At 39.3% G+C, this 24,109-nt stretch overlaps 1 protein-coding gene across 3 annotated transcripts in view; it reads right to left on the bottom strand.

The window, feature by feature from the left end:
• The window catches only part of grin2da (glutamate receptor, ionotropic, N-methyl D-aspartate 2D, a), a 264,679-nt gene that overhangs the window by 32,425 nt on the left and 208,145 nt on the right, over positions 1-24,109 (bottom strand). For all 3 annotated transcript variants that reach the window (XM_082520396.1, XM_082520397.1, XM_082520398.1), the window contains 4 exons: positions 10,295-10,420; positions 7,700-7,812; positions 3,449-3,565; positions 2,409-2,569 (listed from right to left, as the gene is read on the bottom strand). In XM_082520396.1, coding sequence (XP_082376522.1) covers positions 2,409-2,569; positions 3,449-3,565; positions 7,700-7,812; positions 10,295-10,420 — 517 coding nt within the window. The remainder of the gene's footprint in view (positions 1-2,408; positions 2,570-3,448; positions 3,566-7,699; positions 7,813-10,294; positions 10,421-24,109) is intronic.

Here is a 24,109-nt window from a genome sequence, read left to right as displayed (position 1 = left end):
CTAAATTAATCAGAACGTTTTTTGTATGTATTTTGTATAGTATTTTTTTCTCTCTTATTTTTCTCTTCTAAATGTATATTGTTCACATGTTGAAATAAATTACCAATCAATCAAACCAGCTTTAATTCATTTTCTACAGCAGTGGTTTTGTAGCTACTTTGGATAATGTGGTTCATATCTGAATCATGTTGCAGATATAAGGAGTTTTCTGTGATGCAGTTGCATTTATATGCATTTTTTCTTTGCAACATTATCCAGCTGTACATATCTTAGGAATTAGAAACTGACCAAGTGCCATTCTCAAAACTGCAACTCCCAGGGTGTCATGGGAGGGTTTCCTAAATTCACACACTACATCATATGGTGTGATAATTACACAGCCTGTGGTTTCACTCTTTGGGAAAATGAGGAAATTCTTAGTTATAATAATCTAAAAGATTGAGACTAGCATTAATTCAGGCAAGACAAGAACTGAAGCTCAGACTGTAATCCTCACAGACCGGCTGATAACAGCGAGCCTCCCCGTGGTTTCTGCACATCTGAAACCCAGCTCCGTCCTAGCTTCTTCTTTTAATGCCACATCTCATTTGATCACTGTTATATCACTTCTCACTGATGCCAGATTGTTTCTGCATGCTGCTCTCTCACCTCAGGCTTTCTATCTGTGCACATGCAAGGGCAGAGACATACCACCAAATATAAATTACTCCAGGAAGAATCTTCTCCAGTGATCCAGTAGTAACAGTAATAATTAAAAAGAAAAAAAATCTCAAGATTAAAGTATAGGGAAAAAATGAATCATTTGAAATCTGCTACTGGAGTAGAAGCAGTGCAAAATGGATATACATCAAAAGTGAATTACAACAGTTCATCATCAAGTAATGGATTAAATGTAACAGCTCAGCTCACACTGGTGATGTACATCTGAGAAGCGGATTTGTCACTACACCTGCTCTTCTACTTCACATTCATTTATATTCACACTCAGGGAGCTGCACAGATCCACGAAATTGTTACTGGGGGGAAAGCGCTCAGTTGAAGGGTGGAAGATTTTTTTAAAAAAAAAAGGTGACGAAGAGGGTACACAAAGCAGGAGGGGAGGAGGTGGCTGACAGCAAAAGGAGAGAAAAGGGAAGTTCAGATATTATTATTGGGTGGCAAAGGAAGCACACAGGAGTTGATGAACTGGGAGCAAGGAGTTAATGAGAGAGGGAGGAATAGACCAGTCAAAGGACAGAAAAAAAAATCATCATGAGAAGAAAAGGAAAGCACAGGAGGAGAAAAGATGAGATGGAGAGGCGGTGCTCAGTGCCATGGCAGGCAAATCAAACAGAAATCTTCATATCACTTTGCCTCGACGGATATTTCCTTTGTTTATAATGTCAGGATGAGAGGGAAGGATAAGGAAGAGGTAGATAAACAGTGTGTAATGAAAGAGACGACGGACAGACTGATTGAAGTGAGATAGAGAGAGAGGTGGAAAATTAATGTAAGAGGGGCAAGAAGGACAAGTGAGTATGATAAAAAGGAATGCATCGTTGTGTTTTAATAACACGCTACGTCAAATCTACTAAAGACTGTGCCCGCTACTTGCTGGCTTGTGTGTGTGTGCTTGCTTGTCCCATTAAACATTTGAACCCTAATCTGCATCACTCCCCCCTTTCCCCTCCACCTCGCCCGCTTCCACATCAAACGCAATGAGCGAGTGTATATTTTATGGAAAGTGCTTTGTGTACTTTGTAGTCCCACAGGCGTATAATAAACTCCCCCCCCCCGTTGAAGACAAGAGGCGCCCGAGTGTCAGCCAGTGCTGAGATGGCGCAATTTTCCCACCGCACTGCGGTTGCTGCTAGCATGTATTATTTAAAAGTTTCCAGCCCTCCACACCTCTTCTCCAACTGCATTTAGTAGCCATGATCCTGATGGGGCTGCACAGGTTACAACAGTTTGCTGTGGCTCCCGAGGCAAGGCAGATCAATGCGCTAACAGGGTGAGTCAGGCAAAAACGGCTCCTGTAATTGAACCGAGCGTGGACGACAACACCGCCTCAAGTTAAAAATAAAAGATATATAAAAACCAGGGGAGATGGCACGGTATCTGTTTAAAGTAAGTGCTGCTGTCAAAAATGTGCAGCTTTAACTTGAATCTGGGTGCTGTTTAAAAGAGTGGATGACAGCAGAAGTATATTTGTAGAAATGAGATGTCTAGTGCAGGCAGAGTGTGGTTGCGTTCGGTCGTAACAATATCTGACATTTTTTACTTCATGCTCTTCCAAGTCCCGATCTACTTCCAATATTGTTCTGTTCGTATCTAACCGAACACGTAGGCTTTAATTTCTTCTATTTCACATGACAAATCCACACTCAATCCACACTCCAAGTGGTTGCTAATAGTTCTTCTATCCTTACCCAGTCTTGAGGTTGTCAATGGCTTCCTCTACACCCTTCTGGTTGTTGCGAATCATATACTGGTGCATGTTGGGATAGTTGGAGCGGATGTTCTCCTCAGTGCTGCCATTTGGCACCGTGCCGAAACGCAGTGGTGGGTACTGGTCTGCTGGCTGCTGAAACTGCACAAGAAGAAGAAGAGGAGGTGGGCTGAGATTAAAGTGACAGGAGGAAGGACGGAAGTTAAAGAGTGGTAGCTGAAATGAGGGAGAGGAGCCGATCCGTGCTGCGGGATGAAGAGCTGCAAAGATTCAAAGACTTCACTTTCAAAGAAGAGCCCCTGTGCTACACTTTTCTAAAGAGCTCAGAAGCAGAGAGAGACTGATAAAACAGATGAGGTTTTAAAGTGTCAAAGCAGCGGGACACAGTTTTGTGAGTTGTGGTGAAACTGCGCTGGAAAAATCAAAATAATAAAAAAAGGAAAGTACACAGTTTTCCACTTCTGTTAACTTAAGCTATTCTGATGTGCTCTCTTAAAGGCAGACATGAGAGAGTGCAATATTTGTGGCATAATCGTATTTACAACCCCGATTCCAAAAAGATGTTGGTTTGCTGAAGGTATGAGGGGGAGGGAACTGTAGCTTCTTTTAGTCTGTGGCGATAACAGACGGGTGATATACTCTCTGTGATGTGCAAAGATGAATTAAAATTTGGATTTGTGATCCCAGTGAAGAGATTCCGGCTTCTCCCTGCTTCTTTATTCCACCCAAAATGACCTTTGACCCGGAGAACGTGTTAGCATCTCTCTCTATTCATTTATTTTTCATTGTACACAGCAATCCATGTTTTTGGAAACAGGGTTGTATTTATTTTGAAAGATGACCCTGAGTCTGGGAGACTTTGGTGTTGTAAGTTTTAAATCAGGTAAAATACCCATGATTCTCTCAATATCAAATATGTGGAATTTCTTGCTAACCATTCAGTCCATCATATGACTATTCACCTGTTTGTAAATCACTTATCCATCCATCCATCCATCCATCCATCCATCCATATCATACCTTCTTATCTGACAGCCCTGACACCGTGTCAATGTACTCCTCCTGGATCATGAAGGCAGCCAGGTTGGCAGTGTAGGAGGCCAGGAAGATGACAGCGAAAAAGGCCCACACCAGCACCTGAAGGTAGAACGTGGTGGAGTAAGATCAATGAGGACTGAGCCTGACAGGTGTGAAAGTATTTTAGGATCCCGGTGACTCTATTTCCACTCCCTGGCATTTCATCGCTAAACTCACAGCTCTGAAACTCTGTCTTGCCTGGAGGGCCGGTTCATACTTTCCACCGTGGCATTTCTGCCTCCTAAAGCTGCAACCCAGGAATCTGTCGCACAATTAAATGAACTTAAATTGTAAATAATATTAAACTAGTTGCATATTTTTAAATATGGGAAGAAAGAAAATCCCCTTTTTCATGCAATACACTCCTTACATCATCACGTCCATCACAGTGGATATAAAAATACCTTCTGCCCACCTTAAAATTCATTTAGGACCATTGATGCAAATATGCTAGTTGAATCAAAGCACTTGGTTAAGTATGTAAGCACAATTCTGAAATACATGATTTAAGTAATTAATTATATTTAAAAGGTATTTTTCAAATAAAAAAATATATTGTGTAAAAGTTATTTAATATTGCATCTCCACAAAGGAGGGAAACTTGGTGACATATGTTATGTTTAGTGCTTTGTATAATTCAAGCTTCAAGCGCTACATCCTTCATCATTCAAGCAGTTGAACTGCTATTTCATTCACATAGCCTTTAGCTCAGAAAACAGATGGTGCAAATTTATTCCAGGCTTGGGCTGATTGCCTGTTAGCCTATAGCTATTTGATTGGTTATTTGCTACATAATCTTGCTTTTCTTGCACAGATACTCGTTGGCAGAAATTAATATTTTATTGTTAAAGAAGTGTTCAAATGTATTCAGCATAAACAAAGTGGATTATCTTTTGCAGCACAAATAAAAAAAACAAACTGCCATTTGAAGAAGAAGACAGATTAGAGAACGGCCTGGAGACTCAAGTACAAAACTGTGGCTGACTGATTTGTTTTAATAGTTTTTGGAGAAACGCAAACATAAGGTGAGAAATCGAAAATTGTTAAAAAAGGAAGAAAAACCCCCACTGCATTTAAATTTGAAATCACCTTGAAGCACTCCTTCAAGGTTACATATTTGCGCCCCTCTGGAGTGCTTCCAGCACCACTGCAGTTTTTAGATTGCTCCTTGGAGGTCCTATTTTGGCACGTCAATGCCACCGTCTTCTTCAGGAGTTCTTCTTCTTCTTGATGTTTACTTAAAGAGTAATCAACTTCTGTGCCAAACTGATGCAAATTTCCTCCTGATGACTGTGGGGATCACTAGTGGGGATCATATGACTGGGTATCATATTCAGCGACAATCCAGCGACAACCAAACAACAGCCTTCAGAGGAAGAGTTTGCAGTGTTTGTCATGGCCTAAAGGTGTCGCATCGGGTTAGTTTGTGTGTGTGTGTGTGTGTATGTTTTCATGAAGTGAAGCCCTTAACGAGCAAGAACGCCACATTAAATCAGATAAAGATTATGACTTTTATGAGAGAACTGCAACAAGTGAGGTTAATATTTCAGTTTGTTTATTATTTAAACGCTAGATTTTCACCAGATAATGGCTGTTTTCACATTGTAGTATTGCTGTCTGAGTAAGGAATCAAAATATATTAACTACCCCAAATTACTTTAGCAAATTAATATGATTCTTCAAAAGGTTTTTTAGGCAATTCGGGATGGAGACATTTAGCCGTACAGAAGAGCTGCTTTTATTGCTATAAGATGGTTGAATGCTGACATTCAGCCAGGAAGCAGAGATGTGGATTAGCCGGAGCAATAAATTTGCACTGTGGTGAATAGGACTATTTGTTTCCACAGTACTCTGTTTATGCCAAAAGTTAATTTGCATAATTTTCTTAGTGATTAAGATAGTAAATGCACACCCCTACTAACTGTGGCAAATCAGCATAATTAAAAAATAAAACTCCTCAGTGGAGGCTTGAACGACGGACTGCTTGGGAAGTTATCGACCTGTGGACTGATGTAAAATCTGTTTAAATGGTTAATATCAATAATAAATGGTTGACAATTATCCAGCGCATAGTGGGGTACTTACTGATAACCCTGAATAGGCTTAGGCAGGTATGAAAAATGAAGTGGAAGTCATTTGGCAAATAAACCTCCATTAAAATTGGATTTATCTTGTAATCATTCTTTCTTTTTTCCTTTTAATTAGACGTGGTTGCCTCGTAGAATATTTTGGCTGGCAAGTGTTGCAAAAACATATCAGATACAGAGTGCTGGTGCTGCTAAAGGGGAACCTTAAATATACAGTTTTCTCTTCAGTGGATTTTTTAATCTTAAATTGAACATGGGAAATGGTTCGATGGGCAAGAAAACCATTAATAACTCTTACCTGCAGGCTGAAATACAACTAACTTCAAATCCAGGTTAAAAAAAAAAGCACACATACGATGTTGAATAATCATCTTCTCTGCTCTAACCCCCTTTTGTGAAGCCTATCAAGCAGCTAATGAGCTCTTAAGATGATTGGGGTTTTGTTGAAAAGCACTTGGGCAAGCAGTCGAACAAAATACACCTCGAGTTTTCCCCTCCTGTGGCTTTACTCTGCATTAGAGATTGCAAGCCCAAAGTAACAGCAGGTACTGAAAGGACCACCACAGTGAAACAAGTGACTAAACAGTCTGTTAAATAATTGTCTTGTAGACACCTAGATTACACTGAAACATGACATTTTTAATGACTACAGTTTAATGTCACACAGGTATCCGCTTGATGGTGAGAATGTAGTCATTTGAAAGTTGAACTACTTTTGACTCAAAAATTGTTAATTTAGGCTTGTTAATAGATAGAAGTTTTATAATTTTGCTTCTGTAGACCACCACAAATTTACATCACTTTAAGTAAAAATGATTGTTTTTAATACTTAATGAAAATCAAGTATGAAAATCCTTTTTATTCAATGACGCACTAAAGTTTAGAACCTGTGGCGATCTCCAAACGCTGTGTTACCTCCTGAGGGTGGCTGCAGTAAAGACCTTCCCTGCACTCACCTTCAGTTGCTCTTTCTCTGTCGGCCTTTGGTTTTATAAAACTGAATAGGGTTAAGCGCTTTGGTTATAATCCGATTTCTCATCTCACATTCCATTGCCTTAAGAAACTCTTGGGTTCCTTTTCCCAGTATGCTTTGGTTCACTATCCATTTGCACTGTTTGCCAGCATTTGGAGTACAACCCTGTACACTTCAGAATTCATCCTGCTACTTTTATTAGCAGTTACAGCCAATAAAGACTAACAGCACAACATTCCCTCCACTGTGTCTGACAGATGACGTGCTATGTTTTGGCTCATGAGCTCTTTCTCTCCTTACTTTCCTTTCTGATCTCTAATCGTGGGTTCATCTGTCCAAAGAATCTTTTCCAGAACTCTGTAGGCTCTTTTATGTGTTTTCTGGCAAAGTGCAATCTGGTCTTCTTGTTCCTGTGCGTAACTAGTGATTTATACATTGTTGTATCCATCAATTGTCTTCTGCATACCCAGTTCAGGATCTGGAATCTAGCCCAGCTGTCACACAGGTACACCCTGGACAGATTGGCAGTCCATGTACAGAGACATAAACAACCACTGACACATTCACACCTATGACTAATTTAGAATTGCCAAGTAGCTCAAACTTTGTAATGTGGAGAAAACTGGAGCTCTCAGAGAAAACCCACCCAAGTATGAGGAGAACATGGATTCAAATCCAGGACGTTCTCGCTGTGAGGCAACCACTGCAAAACTGTGCTACTCCACTTGGTTGTAAGTCCTCTGTATTATATGAAGTCACCTGCTCATTGTAGACCGTGATGATGATAAAACTTACTCCTCGAGAATGTTCTTGCTATGAAGCTATTTTTCTTAAACATGGAACAAATTTAATGGACATGAATTTTATTGCTCTTCTGTGGTCATTCCAGCTGTTTGCTCCTACTGAGCTGGTCAGTGGATTTTTTTAAAGAATTGTCCCAAATGATTGATTCGGAAAGTGCTAAAGTTTTTGCTATTAAAACAATTAAAATGGTTAAAATTGCATCTTTGACCAATAAATACTGAACCTGGAGTTGACTGTAATTGATGCTCTAGTTTGATGAGTCATTCACACAATTAATAAATAAAAAAATAAAAAAATAAATAAAAAACACAGCCATTCAACTAAATTTACCATGATCTTGCTGGTGGTTCCTCTGGGATTCTCCACAGGCACAGAGTTATTGAAGACCAGAGCCCAGAGCAGCCAGACAGATTTCCCTATGGTGAACTTAGATCCCCCTGACTCTGAGAAACAGACAGACAGACAGTGTGTTTATGAAGGAAAGTAATACCTGTTTAAGACATTACTGGAAATTGTGTTGGGTGATGAATTATGGCCAGAGTTGGGGAAAAAAAACTATTTTCAAAGAAATATTAAGAGATGACTTAAATATCCAAATTTATGCTCTTAGGAAGAAACGCATCACTCTTTGAGTAGCAACAAAGAAATTAAGATTTGTGACATGTTGCTCACATCCATATGGAGAAGGCCACTGAACTGTTATCCATGATGGATAATCCTGAGTACCCTTTGCACCATTTACTGGCAGGCAGTGGTGCACCATCTCTAACAGGCTGATTCAGCACCGCTGCCACAGAGGAAATATTCTATAGCATGTACTATCATCCTCTATAACTACTACTAGCAATGGTAATAGTAGTAGAAATATTTCCCATATTTTCACTCATTCATAAAGATTTCCTTTTAGTCACTTAAGATCATTGCTGAGGTCCAGGTTCCAGGTCCGGGTTCATGATTCTGGGTAAAATTTAGTCTTTTGTGGTTTCACAGAAAGCAAAGCCAACAGGTAACACGTAGTGGAGGTTCTGTGGGGCAGGACTGATCCAACAGGAATTTTCAAGACAATGAGATGCAGAAGAAACAGTTTTATATAAAACGTATATGAAAAGTATTTCAAAAGTTACAGAACACTATTGAAAGTATTCTGTACTCTGAAAAAATAATTCCAAGATGCTTCAAAGACAAAAACTAGTCGGTTTTATAATAGTTTGGTTAACCGCCATAAAAGAGCAGCGCATAACTGTGTGGCCTTGGTGACATTGTGAATGAAATATTTGCAAGTCTGCCTGAAATCAGGTAATGCTAGCGAACAGAAGCACGTTGTTATCTGAATAGTCACAGTCCACTGTTGCTTTAAGACTTTTAATTGGAAATACAGGGACAGAGCCCAGACTTTGAAATTAAAGTAGAAATTAGACATGTGGACGCTGTTGCTATGACAATACAGAACGTCAACATTAACAACATTAACATGCATTAAATTGCAGTGATTGTATGGACCAGCTGCCCTGCAGTGATCTAAGAAATGTCTCATGTTGAAAGTTCAAACAGACGTAACTGAGAAGAGGACTTATTTAAAGTTATTAAACCTGGCAGCAGACACCCTCGTGTTGAATGTAAGGTCATTACGCTGTGAATCACTATGCTGTGAAGTCTCAGAAGGATGAGAAATAAAAGAACAAAAAGACACTGACTATAGCTCATTGTTCAACATTAAAGGTGAAGCTGCACGTTTATGGAAACACAGTCAGCATGTAGATATGGTGCAGATGTGTGGGAGGATTACTTTGAAGTATCTGAAGTACCTTTTCTTCAAGTAATGAGTGCACAAATTAAGCACACAAGGCACTTTATAGTGTCTTTACACTTTAAAGTGTATTATATTTGAGTGAAGTGGAAGTTAATTTGACGTATTTAAGTCATAGAATGGATAATATGTTGCTATTTTGTCAAAGCCACTGAAGTGTGAGCACAAGTTGGGAACTCATCACATATAGACCCTCCTTAAACTCAAACAGTACTTTTAAATGTTTAATGTGTAGGGACCATAATATTTTCCTAAATCTGGTGATTAACTCTGACCAAGTAGCAAGGGAAAGCATGTTAAAAGATCCCAAAGTGGACCATCTTCTAGCTACCAAACCCTTCCATGAGCTTTATGCTCTTGGAAAAAAAAGGACTGCTATATAGTCCGTATTATACTATATACCATTGCAATGGTCAGTGTCTCAAGGTTTTGTATTTCTGGGAAGCTGGCAGCTTCTGACACAACACTAGTATTTGACACCCTGGAAATGTTGGAAAAAAAGAGGACGACAGAGATGCAACTGCCAAAAACTGGTAAGTAGACCTTTAAACTTTAGCTTATTCAACTTTTGTGAGGATATAAACTATAGAAACAATTATATAATAAGATAAGAATAAGATTTAAACATGCTTATAAAGAGAGATGAAAGTTGAAGTGGTTTGATACAGAAGAAAGAAAAATGACGAGCGTGCACAGACATCTACCTGTCACATAAAATGAGTTCACTTCTACTTGTGTCAGTTTATTAAAACATAAAGAACAACTTTTCCAGGTTATAATTAAAAATAAATGTAGAGACGCACACAGTAAATAGTTGCAATAATGGTGAAGTGACAAGTACTGTAAAGACGTCAACATCAACCACCACCACGCAGTCCGTGTTTGTTTCATTATTATTAAATAAGCCACATTGTGGGTGTGAAGTGATTGTTTTGAATCCTGTGAAGTCAAAAAAAAGCGGAACGCTTAATTATAATAATTTGGACAAACACCGTCCTCAAATCAGCCCCCCCTCGCTTACATAACTGACAAAGTGACAAGTTGGTAATAATGTTGTGAAATGAGCAGTGGTGGTGGGTTGATTGGCGTGCAGACACTGGAGCGACTCCGTCACTTACTCTTAGCACTCTGCAGGCTGCGGTTGTATCCCACGGGGCTGAAGAACTCAAAGATGAAGACGGTGACAGCCACGACCGACAGGCACATCACAAACATCATCACCCACACCGCTGGGCTGTAGGGCTCTGCAATACACCAACACACACACACAAGAACGAATAGGAAAACTTTAGGAAGTTTTCCTGACATTTACTAATTACCCCTTCATAAAATGGGAATCTGTGTGGACAGTGAACAAAGATTGATGCCTAACAACTATAGGTTTGAGAAGACCCTTGTCATCCCATGCACCAACTGTTTCTGGTGCAGTGGATGTTATAAAAAAAGTCTGCTCCTCCAATATGCAGAGGGTTAGAATTAGCACACAAGGTTACTTAGACCACAGAGGGTTAAATCACTTGTTCTAAACTAGCAAACAAAAACTTTTCGCTGCACGTTTCTCAATGTCACTGTGAACCTGATCTAAACAAGAGGCATCGTAAGGCAGCGACAAAGAGAAGTTGTTTGATAGTTTACTGGGATGAGCTACACACAATCATAGCGTCAGCACTCTGTAGTACAAGTACAACCTGCATCCATCCTTTTCAAGGTCACAGGTCGCACTGGAGCCTATCCCAACTGTCCTAGGGCGAGAGGCAGGGTACACCCTGGATGGTTGCAATTTAGTGTTTTCAATTAACCTATCCCCACCAAGTGTGTCTTTGGACTGTGGGAGGAAGCCGGGAGAACCCACGAAAATGAGAACATGCAAACTCCACACAGTTTGGCCAGATAGTGGAATTGAAGCCAGGACCTTCTTGCTTTGAGGTAACAGTGCTTACCACCGTGCTGCCCCAACCTGCAAGTGAAATCACTTTTTTTATTTCAACCTGCAAGTGAAATAAAAAACAACAACAACAACTTTTTAAACTATATTTTGGTGCAAAGTAACTGAACTTTTTACAGGGTTTTATCGACTCTGGCGGTTGATTCTATACAGCACACACAGTTTTCACATCCCAGTAGCCATTGAAATTGCAGTTATGGCTCGCTCCATATTAATTTACACAGGAGCTTGATCCTTTTACCCTGAAATACTCAGACACAGCAGAGTGTCAAGCTCCAAGCGTGACCTTACCACTGGTACAACTGAGCTTTTTTTTGTCTTTGTAAAAAGACTGCATTTGAACATCTTAATGGTAAGATGAAGATGGCGAAATCTTACAATGCTGTGATTGCAGCCATTCCCCAACTCTCTGTGAATGGCCATTGATCAGTGGTCTTTGATCAGTGGGTTTTGGTCAGTGCTTGTTGATCAATGGTCATGAGAACTTGCATAATTAAGATTAAGGAACTGACCTCCCAGCCCATTGTTCCTTCAGTGGGCTGGTTTCAGTCATTATGCAAATGTGCTGTTTATAAGATTTGGGGAAACCTGCAGTCAGCTGAGACTGAAGAAGTCACTTGGATGAGTGACGAAACGTTTCTCCCCCAAAATGCTACGTCCAGATGAACAGAATCAACTGTTTGGAGACTGCATTTGAACATTTTGAAAATTACAGAGAAAAATAGAAACCAAGATAGTAAAACAAAGCTAGATACTGTAGGTTGTTGGTTCTATTCTGTGTCAGCTCAGATTCATAGTAAATTCAACCAAAACAAAAATTGTAATGAGAGAAAAGACATATCTCAAAGCAGGAGGCATCACAGAAGTGATGAAACATTGAATGGGATGTAAATATTTTAATGAAAAATAATATAAAACATCTAAGTCCGAGTCAGGGATTTGATTTTAATGTTTTTATTATGTCCATGAATATGGAGCGAGCATCCATGTATTATACATTTCAGGAAAAGAAATGTGTGCTGAATAATTTACACATTGACACTTTCTGTTTCTGCCACTGTGTAGCTGCATGACACAGCAAATGAGCAGTCTTGTATTAAATTGTTAGACGTCTGGATGTAGACAGGAGGAAATTGTCTCTCCTCATATCAAGTAATGGGTGCTAGTCTAACTGCCGGCAGAGGAAACAAGCAGATTCTCCTGAGATTTGCCAAATTAGTGAGGGATTTGCTGCCTAGACTGACATTGGCAGATGTAACACTAATCAAACAGCACTGGCGAGATGGGCTGAGCTACTGGGTCGCCTCATCAACACTTTAGTCTCTCCTTGTGTTACTTCCAGGATGAGATGCTAAATCAAATGTGACTGTGTGCTGACATACCAAAGAGTAACAAGCATCGTTTATATACGAGGCTTTTAGCTGTGGCTCCCGTGCAGAGAGACACACAGTGAGGGAGCAGGTGGAGAGGCTCAGGATTATCCATTAAACTTACTGCCAGACAGGGTTAATATGCTTTTAAGGCTGCATGGGCTGCCAACCCGTGTGCCACAAGGACTGCGACGATGCATTATAATTTCAGCTAGGTTTTCATTGTTAAATTGAATAATAATTTCATTTCATTCTGTTTATGATAATCATTTTCTTTTTATTAAATTTTTGGTAGAAACATTTTCAAAATCATGCATGGAGGATACATTTTTAACAGAAAAAGCATGAAACTAGATATGCATCATAATCACAAGGAGGCTGTCACAAGGAGACCTGAATTTTAATCGAGCTTAATGCTCATACAAGCAGGCACAAAGTCAGCTGAAATCACAGTAAGAGGGCTGATGCCAGTGCCAGCCCATATCATCTGATGGGTCAGATTACACAACTTTAAGTGACAAATTCCATTTGGGAGTGTGGTTTAAGCTGCTTTAGTCTGCCTAAAGTTGCTATGCATCTGCAAGCTACTTTGCAACCCAACTCCACACCAGCTTCTCCTTTTCATGCTATATCTGTCCTAATCAGTTTCAGATGGTGTGCTTTAGGTGGGGTGGCTGTGGGTCATCTACTAACAGGAAGGTTGGTGGTTTGATCTCTGGCCGTTCCAATAGACATGCCAAATATCCTTGGGCAAGGCACTGACAGAAAGCACTTAGGCACAGAAAGAAATGCTTGTATGAATAGGTGAATAATGCATGTTGTTTACAGCACATTGATAATGTTTAATATTTGAAAACAAATCTTTGTTTGACTATCCTGAACAAGGTTCCTCTGTTTAAACACAATCGTTGGAAACAATCTGTCCACCTGACAGTTACATTTATTAAAGAACAAGATAACAATAACAAGATAAGATAAGGGCAGGGATAGCTCAGTAGGTAGAGTGGTGGCCCCATGATAGGAAGGTTGGGGGTTCGATTCCCCTGAACAGCTACCCTGAGGTACCCCTGAGCAAGGTACCGTCCCTACACACTGCTCCCCGGGCGCCCAGTGGCTGCCCACTGCTTCACTGAGTGAATGGGTTAAATGCAGAGAGGGATTTTCCCCACGGGGACCAATAAAGTACACTTTAAAAAAAACAAAAAAAAAACTGCGGTTTTTACCAATTGCATGTGTGCTGTTAAACATGTAAAGCGAGAGGTTTTGGTGCCTGTAATTTATGTATGAAGATGTGCATGTTTGTATCGGTTTAAGGTTGACAGTGCAAACAGCTTCTTTGCTCAGATGTTGTTTTTTTATGTGCACCCATTTAATATGTTTTTATTGTGATGTTTAGTAATATCTGGTTTCATGCAGCAGTTCCTTTCATCCAAAACAGTTTTCTCCTTTGGTTAATCTTTTTATGACTTGTAATCTTATGTGCAGCACTTTGTGATTCTGTCTTGAAAGGTGCTATATAAATAAAAATTTATTTATTTATTTAGGGAGACAATAAAGTAACTTCAACCTTAAAATGTCATTTAGAGAGAAAGAACATTTTTGGGGAAAAGGATGACTACAGAACAATAGCTTGTTTTTTTTATTATAAAACATTATTCATTGCAACCCGCATTAAAGTTTTATAATGAAAATAAATGCTGAGTTTATTTTAGTATATGTGAAACCTTCTTAAGTTTGCCATGCAACATTATGGATGATTAATAATGTAATAAACTGTGTGTCACAAAAACAACATCAACGTTGCATAAGAGTCAATGAATTATACATTTCTAATGATTTTAAATTAAATCAAGAGTTGGACTGGATGGATACGTTTGCTGGATTTGTGCTGAATCTAGCCGATGCCCACGGTCGCGTTAAATGTTTTCTTCAAATTTCTTTTGAATTTTTATATTAATTTATTTCTTTTCAGGTTCTAAATCTAGTTTTGAATGACGCGTTCTGATTTTTGAAAGGCACTCACTGACGTTTTTAATAAAAGCCAATAAATAAATACTGGTTGCCTGCTTGTTTTGTGAATGACTTTTCCTATACAAAGAAAATGGTTTAATGACTGTTTTGTTTTCTGTGTCTATTATTATAGTGGAGGAGAGCGTACATAATAACAGTCATTAACAGAATGTTGAAAATTATGCTACTGAGTAGAATAATCTTTGTAATATCTAATTTTAGGAACACCTCACAGGCACGACAGACTACAGTGCAATGAAACAAAACAAGTACAAGCAGAGTTAATGTACACGTGCCTGGCGTAGCACCAATGAAGAATCAATACGGTCCTTGTTGAAGTGCCCACACAAAAGAGGATTTATTGCAGCGTCATTGGACAGAATTATGCTGCCATGGTCGTAAATAAATTGATAGCAAAATGTAAAGCAGCTAATTTGTGTGGCAATAGCAGCACAACTGCAGCAGTGTTGCAATGCTCGAGTAGGTTTAAAGAATTACAAACAACATTTCTGTGGCTTGTACTTAATTTCAATTAAGCATCATACAAATGACGATTTTGTAGCAAGTCATTTTTGTGTATCTGTGAGACATTTCAAATGATTTCTTTTCTTTAACCATTTCAAAGCATTTCGTGTGAGAGTTTCGGAAGCAGTGCTGAGCTTCTCTTTAGTATATTCTGAGGGAAGTGATTCGATATGTTTGATTACATTTTTTGGTGTAAAGGCATTTTCAAACTCAGCAGCAGCGAACGCTGAACAAGCAAAGTTTGGGGAATTGTGAGTTCAGATTAGACACAGCAGTGGATTTATTGACCTGCAGGTGTCGGGAGGTATTTGTGTCTTTGGGTAGTTGAATCAAAATTGAACTTGATCAGGTTTACTTCACTTTCACTTATCGATGACATGAGTATGCTGGGTTTTGTAGTGAGTTATGTACTCTCTCAGTGATGTTTGGTTTCCAGCAGCTACATCACCATTTTGCAGAGGAGTGCATTTAAACAGGGAAAGTCAATTCAAGACACGTGTTGTTAAGAAATATACTCTAAAACACTTCTTCAGTAAAGACTCAGAGAAGAGAAACACACAGAACTTCTTGCTAGCAAGGGCAGCCTCCAGCACTGAGACTCGCACTGAGAAACTGCCCCGGTCTTTATTTATACTTCAGTGGGTGTGTGTGTGTGTGTGAGACCCCATAAAGACTTCCCTAAACCTGCTGGTCTCGAAGTCCAGCAGTTCATCAAACCAAAAAGCACTTAGACTAGAACAAATATAGCTACGTTAATCCTACCGTAAAACAATAAGACAAGGTACGACCTCTCTCATGCTCCTAGGATGTGGGGGTGAACACCCTAGAATGTTACAGACCTCCTAGGATGAGACATTCTTTCAATATGCCACCAACTATATACTTCTACACACAAATGATTACATGCAGCATTCTACCATATGCCAACTTATATCATTAAAAGATTATACTGACTACTAAGTACAATTTTCCTATTAACACGTGTTCTTTTTCAAAGATGGCCTCTTTAATATTCACACCTGGAAGCCACCAGGTATAACCACAGTCTGGTACTGGTGCCAGCAAGTAGAGCCACTGGAGTACAAGAACCTAGCGTTGGGTTAATAAGGTTATGCGGCCTTGCTCAGGGGTATTTTAGCAGTGGTTGTTAAGTAAAGTGACAATATTATTAATTCAATTTGGTTGCCAGTATGTTCCCAGCAGTAATAGAAAGATTCAAACTGGTGACCCTAGTTCTCTATAGAACCAGAGTAGGAATAACCCAGAAAAGTCGCCTTATGTCATAAGTCTGTTTTAGTGAGAATGATAACAACATTATAAAACGGAGTGCTGATGCAGTTAGAAGCTGAACAGCATAGGACATGGACACAGTTATGACATATTTAACACAGTAATGTCATTACAGTATGAAGTGCATAAATAAAGTTCATCTGCTTAATTTATTTTGAGATTTTACCTCATGCACCAATGCTCATGATAAGGAATACAGCTTACTAGTTCAACACTGATACCGGGTCAGCATGCACAGGTAGCCATGGTGTTGGTATGGTATCACAATTAGAAACAGCTGAATTGCTGTAACGCAAGTTTAAGTAGTTGTTATTTGATTTGCTTCTATAGCATGTGCACAAAGTTCCACAATGATTTGGTATAATTACCGGCTTAATCCAGAGTGCCATAAACAATTACGATCACCTTCTCTGCCTCATCCCACCAGAGTACTTCAGTAAATGGTATGCTAATCTGCATTACGTATACAGCAGGCCAAGGGAAACGATAAGTACAATTAGGTTTGCCTGCCATTACGCATTTGAAGCTTAACTGTGCAGAGGCACACATATAGAAGTACAGTTACCTCATATATTTTAATGTCTCAGGGAATATTAATACCAATACAATGACTGAATCCTGTATAGGAGGTAATATTAACAACTGTAACACTGTTGCTTTATCATTTTTTTTTTCTTAATATTGAATGATAACAAACATTTGGGAAAAGTGAAATATTGGAATATGAAATATTATATTTAATTTAAACTTGCATTTGAAAAATAAATACAGCTTAATTTCACCTGTTTGCTCATAAGATGCCCACCTGGAGACAACACTGCAGTGAATGCAATGCTAAATCAGTGAAGTACTCTTTGAACATTAGATAACATAGTTCATCACTCACTTTTATAGAAGCACAAACACACACACACACACAGAATTTTTTTTGAGAAGCTGAATTCACTAAGCTCACAGAAACTCTTAAGAAGCTCCTCACAAATTATGACTTGGGAGTTTTGTTTTACTGTTAGTGTATAAAAGCTTTTACCTCTGAAATGCCAATATGAGTGGCAGGCCTTCTACTGCAGCTGACCATTCTTCAAAACAAAGCGCACGCACACGCACACACACACACACACACACACCTCTGCCTTTATTTCTCCTCAGTCGCTCAATTTTCACATCCCCCTTTACTGGGTCCCTTGACAGTTTAAGTGTTTGTTATTATCCAGGCTTTGAGTGTGTGTCCTGTCTCCCTCTCAGCTTTGTAGCCTGGGGTTTCTGTGTCTGTAATAAGACCTTTGTGTCTATTTCACATTCACAAAGGTCACTGAGACTTTAGAGAATTAAATACGTCACAATTATTACTCTGAGTTTAGATTGTAGCGATTTGAAAATATTATGTAAAGGAAGAAAAAAAACCAGAGAAATAATAAATAATAAATTTTCATTCAGTAGCACAACAAAGAGAACAAATCTTTAGAAAACTGAGCCCAGCTTTGAAAGAAGCACTAATGCATGCTGCAGGCAAGTAAACGCACCAGGACAATAAAAACTGCAGAGTCAGCCATTCCTCTGCCAAAAGCGAGAGTTGAGGCGGTGGTACAGCATGCGTTTGGCATGGTTTTATTCATCTCTATGACAGCAGGGCTACACAAAAACTACTAAGCTGAATTTCATTAAACTTGGTAGAAAGGTGACGAAGAGTAAAAGGAAAGAAATGCATTCATTCATGTGCGGATCAAGATCATTTTGCTCTGGTCAGGGGAAGCATGTAGTTCTTTCTGAGTATCCTTGTACAGTCATTTTTATTTTATCTGTCTCATTGATGCTGAGAGAAGCTTGCTCAATAAATAATGTTTAGGTATTTCAAATCTGTTAATTAGTCATTAGTTACAGTAACAGATATGCAATCAAATGTGAGTAACAACAAATCATGATAAATTAGTTACTTCCTTATTATTAATGGATCATTCCCTAATGTGGGAATGGTCTGGGAATATGCAGAGGGCACCCTTGGAAAAGTTCAAGCATGTGCAGTTCAAAGTGCAGGAGGTATCTGCATGCATTCTCATGTCATGTTTTGCTACCATGAAAGAAAAGTACAGAGAAAGACCAGAACAGAGACATCAAACAAGGTTTTAGTGAGAAAACGCTGCTTCAGAGGATGTCAGGTTTGAAAAAAGGGGACCGCAGTAGGACAGTCTTAAATATTTAAAGCCATAGAAAATGTTTTCATGCTTTTCAAACTGAACACAAGAACCTGACAGAAGAGCATGAGACTGAAAACAGAAAGAAGGAGCTCAGCCCAACTTTGAGGATATCAAACCAATGAGTCCACTGCAGAATGCATCTATTTTATTTAAGATAAAATAGCCTCTATAAGTACTGTACTGCTTTATTCTTGTTGGTTTAATTTACTGTATTGTCGTCTAAGGAGCTTGGAAAAAAAGCATCTGGACTTCACCACCATCCAAGAAGCTTCTTCAGTTCTACTGTCAAATGGTGGAAAGTCCCAGATTTAAGCCCTGTGGGAGTGTCTCCCGGGAGGGACATGGACCCCCCCCCCAGTAATACAATCACACGAGCTAAGGTGTGAAAATGGGTGTGGGTCATAATCAGCCAAGGTTTCGGGTGAGCTCATTGTGAAACCTGGCCCCACCCTATCATGTGATTTCCTGAGGTCAGATGGCCCAGGATGTGAGTGGGCGTTAAGGCATCTGGGAAGGGATCTCAAAACTGGATTATAGATGGCAGACAGTTGGTGTCGTAAGCCCCGCCTCTGTTCAAAGATGGTCGGCTCACAGTGGATATAGATGGCTTCTTTCACTCCTGTTTCAAACCATCTGTCCTCTCTGTCCAAAATGTGAACATTGGCGTCCTCGAAAGAGTGACCCTTGTCCTTTAGATGCAGATGGACAGCCGAGTCTTCGAGCAACTTAAAGAAGTCCAGATGCTTTTTTTTTTTTTCAAGCTCCTTAGACCACGATGACCTGGATGTCTGAGAACTTTCACAGATTTACTGTATTGTCATAAAATAACTCGAATGCGGCATGTCTCTTTTAATTTTATACATTAACATTTTCAGAGATTCTTATCATCAAGATAATGTCGTTATAATAAAAACCCTGGCCAATGACCTTTTCTTCCACATTGAAAGAAGAAACTAAAACTAATAAAAAGAGCCAAAGCTTTTATAAATGACACACATTTTCTTAACTGTTTGTCCAATTCTAGGTTTTGGAGCCTATCATAGGTGCACGAGCTCATCACCTTGACCATCAACTGACATTTAAACCTATCTTCAATTTAGAACCACTAATTAAACTGACAGCAGCTCACTGGTGGATTCAAACCGTTCATCTTTTTGCTGCAAAGCATCAATGTTAACCACTACACCACAGTGTCAACCACAATGGTATCAGATTCCTAGGTTTCATTACCATTTATTCTATTTTTCTTTACAAGGCCTAACGAACAGCAAGTGCATTTTAAACAAGTTGAGCATCATGCGGTTTGTCCACATATTGCAGCTGCCTTTCTCACAGTTGGCCTCTTGTTGGCCTGCACGTGTTTCCCTCTTCACCTCTTGTTATTATTCTCTGACTCCTCCGTCAGAAAGGATTGCCCTGCCTCTCAGAGCACTTCTTCCTCACTTGATTATTTCCTTGAGCGTTGACCTTTCCTTACGTGTTTGTGCTCACTCTTACCTCTGTTTGACCCAAATTTTTTCTTTTATATTCCATGCGTTCACATGTGCCCATACACATTTGAAAGTAAAATCTCAGCCCACACAAATATATCAACAACAGTGATCACAAAACGGTGTATAACTGAACACAGTAGTGCAATTTTTAACCAGGTCTTCCCATTAACACCTGACCTGCCCAGAGGGTCAGTCAATGAGCTCGTCAATAGCTTCAATGCTAACATGTTAAATGTAATGGACACTATTGCTCCCATTAAGGTGAAGGTTATCTCTGGAAGGAAAAAGTCTCCATGGAGAAACTCCACACTGGTGAAAAATGAAAAAAGAGAGTGTAGGAAAGCTGAGCGCAGATGGAGAAAAACAAACCTCCAGGTTCATTATGACATTTATAAAGAGAAACTTCACAATTATAATTTACAACTGAGGAATGCAAGGAGGTCCTACTTCTCTGACATCATCACTAAAAACAGCCATAATGCTCGGGTCTTATTTTCTACAGTTGACAGGCTAACAAACCCTCCTGTGTCAGTGGCAGCTGAACTTCATTCGACCATGGCCTGCAATGACTTTGCCAAATTCTTCACTGAAAAAATCCAAAAAATTAGACAAGCAATTGGTACATCAACAGCAGATCCAGGATATGTACTGTGTCCACCAAAAAACTGTTTAAACACCATGAAACAGTTTCAACCTATTAACAGCAAAGACCTGGAGGACATCTTAGGTCAACTGAACTCCTCCTCCTGCTGTTTAGATGTCCTGCCAACAAGTTTTTTCAAAAAGGTCTCAAAGACTTTAGAGTCAGACCTGTTACAGATCGTCAACTTTTCTTTATTATCAGGTGTGTTTCCAGAATCACTAAAAACTGCTGTAATCAAACCTATACTGAAAAAGGACAATCTTGACAAGACACAAATGAACAACTACAGGCCGATCTCAAATCTCCCGTTTTTAAGTAAGATCATTGAAAAAGCAGTTTCTCAACAGCTCAGTTACTTCTTAAAACAGAATAATTGCTACGATGCCTTCCAGTCAGGTTTTAGACAGAACCACAGCACTGAAACTGCTCTGACCAAAGTGTTTAGTGACATATCTCTGAATACAGACAGTGGAAAAATGTCAGTCCTAGTTTTACTGGATCTCAGTGCAGCATTTGATACAGTTGACCACAACATATTACTCAAACGACTGGAGAACTGGACAGGTCTTTCAGGAACTGTACTAAACTGGTTCAAAACATACTTAGAAAACAGGAAATACTTTGTATCAATAGGTAACTTCACATCTGAGCAGACAAGTATCACATGTGGAGTTCCCCAAGGTTCCATCTTGGGACCCCTTCTGTTTAACATCTACATGCTCCCACTGGCACAGATTATAAACAACAACAAAATAAACTATCACAGCTATGCAGATGACACACAAATATATATCACAATGTCACCAGGAGACCGAGGCCCTGTACAGGCTCTTGGTAAATGCATTGAGGAAATCAATGACTGGTTGTGCCACAATTTTCTCCAGCTAAACAAAAACAAAACTGAGGTAATAGTCTTTGGCGCCAAAGAAAAACGATTACAGGTCACCAGAGAACTTCAATCTATACATCTAAAAACCACAAACCAGGCGAGAAATTTGGGTGTAGTGATGGATGCAGACGTAAACTTAGAAAAACACATTAAGACAATAACAAAGTCAGCTTACTATCGCCTCAAGAATATATCAAGGATAAAAGATCTGATGTCTCAACAGGACCTGGAAAAACTAGTCCATGCATTCATCTTTAGTAGGCTTGATTACTGTAACAGCATCTTTACAGGTCTACCTAAAAAATCAGTCAGACAACTACAGCTCATTCAGAACTCTGCTGCTCGAGTCCTCACTAAGACCAAAAAAGTGGACCACATCAGTCCAGCTCTGAGGTCCTTACACTGGCTGCCTGTCTGTCAGAGGATAGACTTTAAAGTTCTGATGCTGGCCTATAAAGCTCTGAATGGTTTAGGACCAAAATACATCAATGACCTCCTGACCCAGTATGAACCTTCCAGATCCCTCAGGTCATCTGGATCCGGTCTTTTATCAGTTCCCAGAGTCAGAACCAGACACGGAGAAGCTGCATTCAGCTTTTATGCTCCTTATATCTGGAACAAACTCCCAGAAAGCCTCAGATCAGCTGAAACACTCAGTTTATTTAAATCCAGGTTGAAGACTCACCTGTTCTCAGCTGCATTTGAATAAAGCACCAAATCCACACTTTAAGCTTAAATTTCAAAACTTACATTTAACTACTGATTTTATCTACTGTTCTGATTTTATCTGTTTTGATTTTATATACTGTTTTGTTTGTTTGTTTGTTTGTTTGTTAATTAGTTAGTTTATTTGCTTGTTTTAATCAATTTTAAATCATGCTTTTTATTTGTTCTTGTTTCTAATGTCTCTGTAAAGCACTTTGAATCACCTTGTTGTTGAATTGTGCTATACAAATAAACTTGCCTTGCCTTGCCTTACACACACACACATACGCACACACAAACGGCCAAAGCAACAGTATGGACTTGCTGTCAGCCCTGTGGCCCAGCAGACTTTAGACAAAATGGCCTTAGGAGCCTTGCACCTCCGTCCAACCATGACATGTTTCAGATTGTCTCTTAAATCTCCTCTGACAGATGGATAGATGTACTACTGCAGCTGTGCCAGTATGAAATCAATCCCTTAAGGAGTCCTGCGAAGGAGTCAGGTCTATGATGGAGGAATATTAGTGAACTTTTAGAGCAGACTTGGTCGTTATTAAACAAGCAAAAATGAAAAAAATAAATAAATTGCACTTTTATTACAGGCTGGGCTTTAAGGGCTATAGAGAAACGGACAGTATAGGACAATATGATAGGAACTATTTAAACTATTTATGACATAATTCGTCATACAGTGTATGATGTTCTGCAGGTCTGATTTATAACGTCATGCACACAGTATGTGTGGCAGTAGAATATGCGCTTCATTCACACAGGCAGGTTTTAAGCACAGATGGTGGGTTTAAAAAGTAGTCGCCTGAGACGCTGCTCTGTGTTAACAAGTCATTTTTGCTACAGGGTATGATCTCATCTGGTCTGCACGACACGCACACACACAAATGCGCAGCAGCATGTCAACCAGCCGCTGCTCAGATTAAAATATCTGAGAGCATCTGACACAGCTCTATCAGTCTCTCTATCAAAGCCACTTAACCTCTCTCTCTCTCTCTCTCTTGTATGTGTTGGGTTTATAGTGGTACATGACTGGACTTTCTCTCTCTTTGTAACACCATTTCTTTCTCCTAAGCACATTCTTCATCCATCACTCCCTTTCTTTGTTGTCATTTCTCTCTGCTTCCAACTCTCTACTTCTCTCAAATTCCATCTTTTCATGATTGGAAGTGCGTGGAATTAGTCTAAGAAGATTGGTAAATTAAGAGGTGTTATCTTAGGAGAGGCCAACTTTGATTGAGGCATAAGCTATATTTTTTTTAAAATGACTGGAGAAAAAAAAGTTGGCTTGGATTGCTGTGGGGGCTTCTTTGAACGCTGAGAATAGTAAAGCTAACTGTGCATTTTGAGCTGTGCTTTGAGATGCAAAGCTGGGAGTTTGAACCTTTTCAACTGAAAGACAAAATTCACATCAGAAATGAAGGCCACTTACATAATTTAGAAAGAATGTACAGTACTGTACAGCGTTATGTAAGCTATCAAGGCTGTTTTAGTACATTAATTAATTAATCCTTCAACAATCCTTAAGATTAAAGGAAACTTGAAAGCATTGTAAAGTCCATTAGTGAATAATAGCTTATGCATCTGGGTCCTCTTTTGATGACTCATGTAGTTGCGATTTAAAAAATAAAATGTGACTTTGCTAATAAAAAAGCAAAAACCATATCAGATTTAATGATAACCATGTTCCAGGAAGTGTGAAAGAGTCTCAGATGTTCAAGCTTTATTTTTGGACATCATGCATTGTGAATAGGACCCCAGGGTCAGAGCTGCACAGTAATGTCCTGTGGGAAACAAACTCTGATATGTACTGTACCATTGTGTACCTCAACACTGTAAAAAATTGTTTGGCTACCAAG

Source organism: Aulonocara stuartgranti (genome assembly GCF_965226115.1).
Source record: "Aulonocara stuartgranti genome assembly, chromosome: 22".
In the NCBI taxonomy this organism is placed as follows: domain Eukaryota; kingdom Metazoa; phylum Chordata; class Actinopteri; order Cichliformes; family Cichlidae; genus Aulonocara; species Aulonocara stuartgranti.
The sequence above is the reverse complement of the archived record's forward strand: the minus strand, read 5'-3'. Positions and strand labels throughout refer to the sequence as shown.